The sequence below is a fragment of the Dipteris shenzhenensis genome, chromosome 30, assembly GCF_047967505.1.
Source record: "Dipteris shenzhenensis isolate YYH24624 ecotype China chromosome 30, Dip_SZ_1.0, whole genome shotgun sequence".
NCBI classification, from domain to species: domain Eukaryota; kingdom Viridiplantae; phylum Streptophyta; class Polypodiopsida; order Gleicheniales; family Dipteridaceae; genus Dipteris; species Dipteris shenzhenensis.
The window spans coordinates 32,408,861-32,419,964 of NC_141625.1; the positions used below are offsets into that span (position 1 = coordinate 32,408,861).

The 11,104-nt window shown below is 38.9% G+C and overlaps 1 protein-coding gene across 1 annotated transcript; it reads right to left on the reverse strand.

Annotated features, from left to right (window-relative positions):
- Positions 1 to 9,078: 9,078 nt before the first annotated feature.
- LOC147881995 (aspartic proteinase nepenthesin-2-like) lies at positions 9,079 to 10,726 on the reverse strand. The gene has a single exon (XM_087401203.1). It carries the CDS (start codon positions 10,724 to 10,726, stop codon positions 9,401 to 9,403), a length of 1,326 nt encoding a protein of 441 aa, XP_087257329.1. The 3' UTR covers positions 9,079 to 9,400.
- Between the last annotated feature and the right edge of the window lie 378 nt (positions 10,727 to 11,104).

Genomic DNA, 11,104 nt, shown 5'->3' on the forward strand with positions numbered 1-11,104 from the left:
ATCTCATAACTTTTTTATATTTTCTTCCAAGAGGAGAAGAGACTGAGTCTAATGAAAGCGTGCTATCTTTATACTTTTATGATTATTTAAACCATTATTTTTATTTGGGATGTGTAAATCTCATAACTTGTCTAATGAAAGCATGCTATCTTTATACTTCTATGATTATTTAAACCATTATTTTTATTTGGGATGTGTAAATCTCATAACTTTTTAAATTTTTCATCCAAGAGGAGGAGAGACTCACTCTAATGAAAGCATGTATGAAACCTTTTTAAATTTTTGCTCCAAGCAGAGGAGAGACTCACTCTAATGAAAGCATGTATGAAACCTTATCTGCTTGTTTAAGCCTTTATTTGGGATGTGTACATCGCATAACTTTTTTATATTTTTATGGCAGAAGGAGGATGTGGAGGACATAGCAAGTGAAGAAGAATACAATGTAGACTACTCCCTCAATAAGATGAGTCATGAAAATATGAATCTATTGGAGCAGATTGGAAGTTCATTCACTGCTATGTTGTTAATTCGACAACAACCTCATTTTTTTGAATTTGGTGAAGAAGAGATTTCAATCCTCTTGAATCCTAAGAATGAGGTTAATGTCAAAGTCATTACAACCATCCTCAGGTTTGATGCAGCCTTTTCCTTGGCTTTATACTTTGCTTATTTTGATTAAACCCAAGAAGCTAATACTTTTTTTTTAAAATATAGTAATGTTATAGCAAATTTTCCGCAAAATATACAAAGCGTTTCATATATGCTGGATCCTCGTATTTCGGAAGTGCTTAGCAATAAAGAAGAAACCATAGAGAATGTTTGCAAGTGGTTGAAGCACGTTCCTATGAATGACGCACGAGTTATTTTTACAGCATATTATGAGAAGTAAGCATCAAACCCTACTTGTTTTTTCTATTGCATTGCTAGAATTGTCTCAAACACAGTAATTATTCTTTATTGATAATGCAGCTCACATTGGAGTCTGGTAGTCGTGGACATCCTTGTGAAGAAGTGCTTCTTTGCCAACTCAATGACATCCGTCCATGGCAATGTGTTAGAGTAAGTATAGACTACACTTGTTGTCACTTCTTGACATGTAGATTGATATGCAATGCACATATTCACTGTTGTTATATGTTTTGATGTGCAGATCAGCTCGAAAGTTAGTAGGTGCTATCGACATAGTAATGCGGCAATGTGACTTGGCACAACAAATAGAGTATATAACATGTCAGGTATCACATCAAGAGAATAGCCACATCTATAATTGTGGATGGAGGGTGGGCTACAATTGGTTTTTGGTACTTGGTCAAATTTTTGAGATACAAAATGACACCACACTGTCAACATATATGGATTTGCATCTCTATGCATTTATAACATGTACCATTCGAGCAATCATTGATTGCGAAATGAATGCCATCAAAGAGTCAAAGAGGATAGAAGACCTCAACTCTACAAACATGGCTTCATTGGAAGAATTGGGAAGCTCTTTTAATGTTAGGGTTATGATTCAACATAGACCTCAGTATCTTGAATTTGGGGGAGAGGAGATTTCAATTCTCTCTAGAGCTTCAAATGAGGTCAATAACAACGTTATGATGGCCATTCTCAGATACAAACTTTTTCTCTACTTGATAATTCAATATTTTGATTAAATCTAATAAGCTAATATTCATTTATTTGTTGGTGCAGTATAGTTATCTCACGATTTGGTAGAGTCGTACAAAATCGTGTGTATATGTTGGATTCCCTCCTTTCTCCTATACTTAGCGATAGCAGAAAGACAATAGCCGATGTTTGTAAATTGTTACAGCCTTTACATTTACATGGCGTGCGAGTCCTATTTATGGCATATCATGAGATGTAAGTATCATGGCAACCTTTATTTTCATCTTATACTGGCAACATTGTGTTAAATAATAATGGTTCTTAATTATTCGTGTAGGGAACATTGGAGTCTGGTGGTTTGGGACCTTGAAGACAACTATTGTTGGTTTGTTAACTCGATTGCAGGCTTTCATGGCTCAGTGCAAACGTAAGTATTCTATTAATCTGTTGTTACTTCTATATTATGTACCTTATGTGATAGACACACTAAGTTTTTTTAATATGTCATGATGAGCAAGTCGATTGAGAAGTTGGTATCTGCTATCAGAGAAACAGGACAGTACAAAGACTCGGTAGACTTCCAAAAGCGTTTAGTAGTAGAGCAGGAAGATGGGCATAGTTGTGGGTGGAGAGTTGCCTACAACTGCATGTTGATTTTGAAAGAAATTTTCTCACTTAAGCCACAGATCTCATCGGAAGACTCTTTGGAGCTCAAATATTCAGAGGAGGATATACAATTGTTTAGGGCTGAAATCATTCAAGACCTAATTGCTGCCATTAGAATACAACGTGCAACTGAAGCAATATCAGAGCTTCCCTTTAAGGAAGAGGAGACTGAGTCTACTATGAAAGCACTGCACACTACAGAAGAAGTAGAGACCCAGTGTACACCTACAGCACCACAGCCTCCACTGGAAGCATCAGAAGAGTTGCCACCGCCTCCGCTTGCATTTAAGGAAGAGGATACTGAGTCTACTCCGAAAGCACTACATACTACAAAAGAAGTAGAGACTGAGTGTACATCTACAGCATTGGAAGCATCAGAAGAGTTGCCACAGTCTCCACTAGAAGCATCACAAGAGTTGTGATGCATGTATGATGTTGTGAACTTTGTAGTTTTTGTTGATTATACACCAATTTGTGACTTATTACTTAAGTGGCATTTTCTGATGATATTTATATAATTTCTTTATGCACACAATTTTATGATATGAATGTGTGATGATGTGATTATTTGGAAATAAATCCTTGTGTGATGAGAATTTTGATATGAATATGTGATGATGTAATATTTGTAATATATTTCTTCATGCACACAATTTTATGATATGAATGTCTGATGATGTGATTATTTGGAAATAAATCCTTGTGTGATGAGAATTTTGATATGAATATGTGATGATGTAATATTTGTAATATATTTCTTCATGCACACAATTTTATGATATGAATGTGTGATGATATGATTATTTGGAAATAAATCCTTGTGTGATGAGAATTTCGATATGAATATGTGATGATGTAATATTTGTAATATATTTCTTCATGCACACAATTTTATGATATGAATGTGTGATGATGTGATTATTTGGAAATAAATCCTTGTGTGATGAGAATTTTGATATGAATATGTGATGATGTAATATTTGTAATATATTTCTTCATGCACACAATTTTATGATATGAATGTGTGATGATGTGATTATTTGGAAATAAATCCTTGTGTGATGAGAATTTTATTCAGTTGGATAGTCTCCACTCACTTAAAGTAGAGCATTCGCAATGCTTCTCTCACTTTATTCCAACCCTTATCCTTATCATCTCCACTCACTTAAAGTAGAGCATTCAATCTCCACTCGCTTTATTCCAACCCTTATCCTTATCATAGTGAACACATCGTGCCTTAGTGCACTTGTATTCTTTCATCCTAGTCCTTCCACAAACACTCTCTTATTTCTTACATCCTAGTCCTTCTGAGTAACTTGTATTCTTCTATCCTAGTCCTTCCGCAAACACTCTCAGAGTCTTCTTTCATCCATCCTGATAACCAAGTATTCTTCTATCCTAGTTCTTCCACAAACACTCTCTTCTTTCATCCATCCTAGTGCTTCTCATTAACTTGTATTCTTCCATCATAGTCCTTCCGTAGACACTCTCTTCTTTCTTGCATCGTAGTCCATCTCCCTTTCTTTATCATCTCCCCACCCATGGATGTCCTTGGCATTGTCGAAGATGTGGAGTTCGGAATTAACAATCTCAAAGAATGGATTGCTGACCAAGGAGCACAGAGAGAGGCCAGAATTCGACAAGGTTCTCCTTTGACACACATGGAGAGAGAGGAATTTGCTGCACAAAGGCACGCAGAGAGGGAGGAGACTCTCAAGATAGCAGAGAGTGAAAGACTTTTAAGACGTATGATAAAAGCACGACAAGATCTATTAGACTTCTTAAGTAACCTGCATTATCGCAGCTCTCGTCATGGGCGATTTGATGCGGATGCTGAGAGAACAATAAGAGACTCTCAGAGAAATTATAAAGAAACAATTTGTGATTGCTTAAATTTCTTCTTCGCATGTAATTATGTTAAGGATACAGCTGTGGAGGCAGTGAAATATTGGGTTGTTGAGAAGATAAGAGAGACCAATGATGAGATCTTCTAGACTTAGGGTGATTAAGAAGATAAGAGAGACTGTATTAAGGTATTTTTTGACACCATATGGCTTTGTATTAAGGTGTTTTTTGACACCATATGGCTTTGAGTAATATGATCTACTTCTTGTACAAATGTGATGTACAGATGATGTTAAGAGAGATTGTATTAAGGTGTTTTTTGACACCATATGGCTTTGAGTAATATGATCTACTTCTTTACAAATGTGATGTGCTCTTTTTGAAATGTACTCTAGTTTTCATAACATGTCATGCCATTTTTTCTAATTTGATTTTTTAAAATCTTACTTTTTGTCTCTTTTAACAATGTGATCTAGTTTATGTCAGCATAGAGGACCAGGTAGCTGACATATTCACGAAGGCATTGGGCACAGAGAAGCTACACAAGTTCAAAGACCTGCTTGGTGTGCATGAATTGGGATTGAGATCGAGGGGGATTGTTGAGATATCGAGCTCCACTCGTGATATGCCAAGGTGACCGTTGTGCATTTATGTCACCGACTTGTTAACTGCAGATGCGGTTGGTACACCGCCCATGAATAATAGCTGGATGATAGCTATCCTTATGTACTCTAGTTCGTGGCTCAGTTAGTATGCCACCTTAGTTAGCTGAGTTTGGTTTGAGACCCACATATAGGGTTCTTCTATTTCTTTGTACTAGAGTTCTTTTGGCTTTCACAGCTAAGAAGAGGAAAACTGTTTTCAGCCTCCACCTTTGTGTGTATTCCCCCATTGTGTATGTGAGAAAGCCACAAGTGAGACTCCTTCCTTCTCTCCCACTATCTTCATAGGGGCAAGTAAACCACATTGATTGAAACCACCATATTTTGATACCTTCTGAAGTATTCTCAGCATTAGGATTTTGCTAGATTTTTCCATGGATCCAAATCGGCCCAAGATGATTCTAAAGAATAAAGAAAGAGAGGGGCAGAGAGAGAATAGGTTGGACCTTTCGAAAGGTGGCATGTATAAAAGGCCAAGTGGTCTTCACTTGTTGGAATACGAGCTCTCTTCCTTCTCTTAAAATTTTCTCTTGTTTTCTCATCATGACCTTTGTGAATGCCATGTTCTCTTCCACCTTCCCCACCACCTTGGGCACTCCCTCTCCCATCACCACTCCCCACCTTCTTCTCTTATGGATTCAAGATCGCAACATGATAGGAGTCGTTAGAGTGACACTAGTGAATGGCATTTGTATGCATTTCTCCTCACCTAGAGTTTCTTGGAGGGACTACCTCATCGAGTATATCGGCTAGATTCTGAAAACACACAAATCACTACTTAACACCACACTATTTTCATCAAGAATTGGTATAGGTATTGGTATATATGCCTGTATTTGGAATGCCAAAGCCGATATGTATAACAATATGGATGTCGATCCTCGATATGCATATTGATATGGGTATTGATATGGCTGTCCATCCTTGATACACATACAGATGCTTATACCAGTGCCCATATCGTCAAATTTTGTGCTCGTACATCCTACAGATCATTTGCATCTTGCAGTGCAAAAAAATTAGGTCTATAAAATGTCACGAGAGAAGCATAAAAAATAGACATTTGTGTACTAGTGTTAGCTTTTGTTGAATTTCTCACTATTTATACAATCTTGTACTATATGAAATCAAGAAAATTAAAAGAACAAGAGGCATAAATTGTAATGTCAAGTGACCCTTACAGTAATGATAGTAACCAATGCTATCCTATCTATCATAATCTTGAGCACAAATAGTGGGCAAATTTCTTTGAAAAACATGCATTCACTTCTCTTGATAATAAATCACTAAATGAGAATATGGAAAGAAAGAAGGGCAGGGGAAGAACTGGAAGACAAAATTTTCATAAAAGATAATGCAACCTAATATGTATATAGTTGGATGCTCCTTTCATGCCTCACATATCTATTTGCCTTCATACCTTCTCTTTCCATGTCGAGCCCCCTCAATAATAATTAATACCTAAAATGTGCAAGAAGTCAACATATCTACAACCTATGAGCATTAGATTTGCTCTATCTTTTGTTTTTTTTTTTTGGGAGGGGTGGGAGGGTTCCAATATATTGAAATTTATGTTTGGTTATGTTTCAAAAGAAATGTAAAATTGCAAGTTTGATTTGAAAACATTTAGAATAATTTTATGTTGGCACCCAAAGGATTCAAAACTAAAAGTAAGTATTAAATGCCATGCTAGCATCCATGACCATGACATGATTGAGGCAATGCATATACTCTTCTTGCAAAAAGCCTCAAAAGTAGTGGGGAAGGGGGAAAGTAGAGGATTTGTGATAATTGGCAATGGTGTGTGGGAGTTGTCCTCTTACATGAAGAGACCATAACTACAACATATTCAAGACTTTAGACCCTTTATAGCTTGGTCATCCCCATGTCGCATTCAATGAAAGACATAAACCTTGAGAAATGTTTCTTTTTTTATGTTTAGATTGAATCCCTTATCAAAACACCCAGTTAACAATAGTATGGTATGGTATAACAAAACATAAAAGTATCATTTTAAAGACTTGGAAAAATAAATATGTCATAAGAAAGAGTGTTTGATGTTTTTCTCATTTTGGTCAATCTATATCATCTTAACATTATGACAAAACTATTAGCATGGGGACAAACGATAATACATCATGGTTACACCATATTCAATAGATTTTGGTGCATCGAGGACTCAAAAATAGCTACCATTTGGGGGAAATTTTTATTCAAATCTCTACAACAAAATAAGGCTCAATGTTTCCTCCTAAACTATGCTTTATCGACGTGGTTAAGAAATCATGGGCAAAATATGATCATGGAGGAAAAACCTCATACATCATGGTCACACTATCCTTATTATCCCTAGTGTTTCAAATTGACAAGCAGATTTTATTTTAAATTCAACATTGGATTAAAGTCGATTCTGCTTGAGAGTTTTTTCATATGTAATGCTTAGAATCCAAAAGGGATGCATGCAAATGAATTTGCTCGTTTGAATGTCCTAGGACATTCGTATGTCATGTTATGATCCTCATACTAAGAGATAGATGGTCACTCAGGACTTGAGATGAGACTTGCCTCATCCTTCACCGTCAAGCGTGTGCTCTTTAGTCAAAATTAATGGAAACAAGGTTTGTTTCTTGGCAAAGGGGTACACCACAAAATTAAAAGAAGGGCAGGGGAAGAACTGGAAGACAAAATTTTCATAAAAGATAATGCAACCTAATATGTATATAGTTGGATGCTCCTTTCATGCCTCACATATCTATTTGCCTTCAGCATGGGGACAAACGATAATACATCATGGTTACACCATATTCACTCAAGGGGGTCACTATGTATAAACCCTCTATATCACATGCGTTCAAGGCCTATATTTAAAATCCCTTATCTGTAAATTTTTTCATTAATAAAATGTACCCCTTTTCTATACAAATCTGTAAATTTTTTCCAAAACTATTTTAAATAGTCCCTTATGTATATTTATTTCTGTAAATTTTAGAAATAAAAAATATCCTTCTGTTGAACTCACGTGATAGGGTTACATATGATGAGTGACCCCCCCGAGCATATTCAATAGATTTTGGTAAATCGAGGACTCAAAAATAGCTACCATTTGGGGGAAATTTTCATTCAGATCTCTCCAACAAAATAAGGCTCAATGTTTCCTCCTAAACTATGCTCAATCGACATGGTTAAGAAAAAATGGACAAAATATTATCATGGCTCAGGAAAAACCTCATACATCATGGTCACACTATCCAGCTTTTTATCCCTAGTGTTTCAAATTGACAAGCAGATTTTATTTTAAACTCAGCATTGGATTAAAGTCAATTCTACTTGAGAGTTTATTTTAATATGTAATGCTCAGGATCCAAAAGGGATGCATGCAAATGAATTTGCTCGCTTGAATGTCCTAGGAGATTCGTATGTCATGTTATGGTCCTTGTATTAAGAAATAGATGGTCACTCAGGACTAGAGATGAGACTTGCCTCATCCTTCACCGTCAAGCTTGCGCTCTTTAGTCAAAATTAGTGGAAACAAGGTTTGTTTCTTGGCAAAGGGGTACACCACAAAAAAAACTCTTATACCACAAAGAATTTTGAAAAGCTTCTACTTCCACATAGGCTTGCAAATATTATTATACTAAAGGAGAAATCTAGAACGTTACCTTTGTCCTTTTGGGTTGTGGAGTGCCATAATGATCTAAGGGAAAACTTTCATCATTGCATCTTTTTGGAGTTTAGGATTCATCCACTTCTCCATGTGGTTGTAGCTGTTTCGAGTATAGGATTCATAGACTTTTCCATGTGGTTGTAGCTTTCTAGATACAAAGTACAGAGCAACATGAAGTTTGTGGTTGTAGCATTCGATATACGAAAAGGCATTTGGAATAAAGGAAAGGATGTCCTTAACAAGGTTGGAGTTGTGGGTCATATTTGGGCAAGGTGACGAAAACGTCTAAACTGCAATGAGGTTCAATATACATGCATATAATTTCAGAAGACACTGAGAACGCTATTACGTGGTAAATCACTCAAGATTAACGAAGAATCAAAATTTCAGGCTAAAGAGGGCACGCACTACAAGTGGTGTAGCCGTAGAATAGATCTGGATCAGAATTGACGAAGAGCAATTGAAATATTCACCGGGCACGCCGCGCAACGAAGACATATGCGTTAGTTCGTTCAATTGATTGATTTACCTCTAACGGAAAACGCTGGCGTTTGGAGCTTGGGAAGGAGAAATGACCTTTCCTTGCAGGTGCGAGGCACAACAAACACACATGCATTGGTGCGGAACAGATCTGACCATAAATGAAATAGAATACTTACAGATGGCCCGATATTTGCAAGGCGCGAATTTACAGTGGTTAGTTACAGACTAACGTGCGTACAGGATCCTGGTCCCTGAATTGTGGTGAATGGTACCAGCGTGGGAGAAGCATTTACATAGGCAGTGCGGCACTGCTGAGCTTTGCTTTAGGAACGATCAGCATCGTCTCAGGTGACGAGGAACAATGACGACCGATTAAAGTTGCGGATGGATTTTTATTTACAGCGATTTGCGTCATGAGAATCTTTCGCTTGTGAAGGATAACGGTATGCCTTCGTATGGGGACTTTGCTCTAGAGCGAATCACAAGTCGCAGGCGCGAAGGAGAGCTGTTGTGCGGCGCGATCGTAGAGGATGTGGAAGTTTTGCTGCTGGATATTCCCGAAAATGGAGATGCTGCTGGATGAGGCCAAAGCTATGCAATACAACCCCTCAATACTGATGAAGTAGTTCGCAGTAGGAAGGTCGAGATCGGCTCCATTGAAGTGGAAGGTCAATGATGGCACTTTGCCGCTGGAGGAGTAGCAAAGATCTAGCCCGATCGAAGATCCATCGGCAGGAGGCAACGTGATGCCGGATTGGAACGCATTCAGCACTGGCGTGTATCCTGCTGACGCCAAATAGGTGATGGTAGTCCCGGAATCGATGATGGTGCCCCCACTTCCATCAGATTGCAGATCGAAAGTCCCTGAAGGGATGTTGAGGAGTTTCCCTCCGACGCTGATTCCCTTGAGCCCGATGTAATACAGTGTGGGGATCAAGGAGTTGGTGATAATAGAAGTAGACACGACATTGGAGCTATCGATGCTAGCTCCGGGGCCGAGGAACAGGGGACTCTGCTGAGATGACGAGTCCGTGATGGACTGAAGGCAGTACGAGAATTTGGGTATCTTCATTTGGGTGGGGAGGGAAGCGGGACCTTGGCCAAGGCCGATGATACCTCCGGCGCCTGCGAAGTTGCTGCCCTCGTTGTCGTGGCCACAACCGAACCCAAAATGGGAAATGCCTTGAGCGGTGCCAGTGCTATCCGGGAGAGTGAGAGTATCATAGGAGAAGTCTCCGCTTGTATAGGATTGATCGCCATACGTATAAGTGTAGGCGCAAGAAGGGTTGCATGAAGTTTGTGAAAGATCGTTGTTGTTGCAAAGAGAGTCGCTGCACGAGGCCTTCTTGTAGGTGGAAGAACCGGAAGGATTGAAGATGTTGCCAGACGTTTCAGGGTAGCAATACACGCAGGGCTTGCACTGGAGCCAGACTAGATCGCTGCCTGTGTCTACGATGGCTGTGAAAGCTACAGGAGGAGTTCCTATGGCAGCACTCGAGATGAAGGCCCCCTGGCCTGCGTACACCGGCAACTGGTAGTTCCCAGACGAGGCAGCTTCCACCAAGCTGGCTATGGCCTTCTCGAAGTGGCTCAATCGAAGGCTGCTGCGTCGCAAAGCACGTTGAAATCTTTCCAATTGAGTAGTGGAATTGGAGGTCGAGGCAGAAAAGTCTCTGTGCGTGAGGCCTATTTTAAGAGTAGGGGTGGTCAGAGCGGCCAAATTTCTCGCAGTGGAGAAGGAGAAAGCTACGGAGAGAAGCAAGAGGGAGAAGATACAGTTCTGCAGCTGCGCCATAGTTGATGGACTTTTAAATACTGAAAATTTGTCTGGTTAAGGGCGAGCTGCAAGAAGAAGAAGGTGCAAAAGTATACGCCAGTAGCTGCAATCAACTACGGCCTGATACAATGGAAGATGCTACAAAAGGCATTTAAGCAAGGGTGCTCCAAAAGATGATAGATCTCTATTTAAGCTGCAAGAAAAACCTGCACATTGAGGTAAGAGTCAAGCATGAGAGATCCTACGGCAGAAGAAGACTGTAGCAATTAACTGATTAGCAACAAAGATGGAATTGCAGAGAAGTGTTCGAGAAGCTTACAAGGGTGGTGACCTGCAATTGGTACTACGTAGTCTTTAGTGTGAGAGCTCCAAAAGGAGGGGATTTGAGATGCGAGC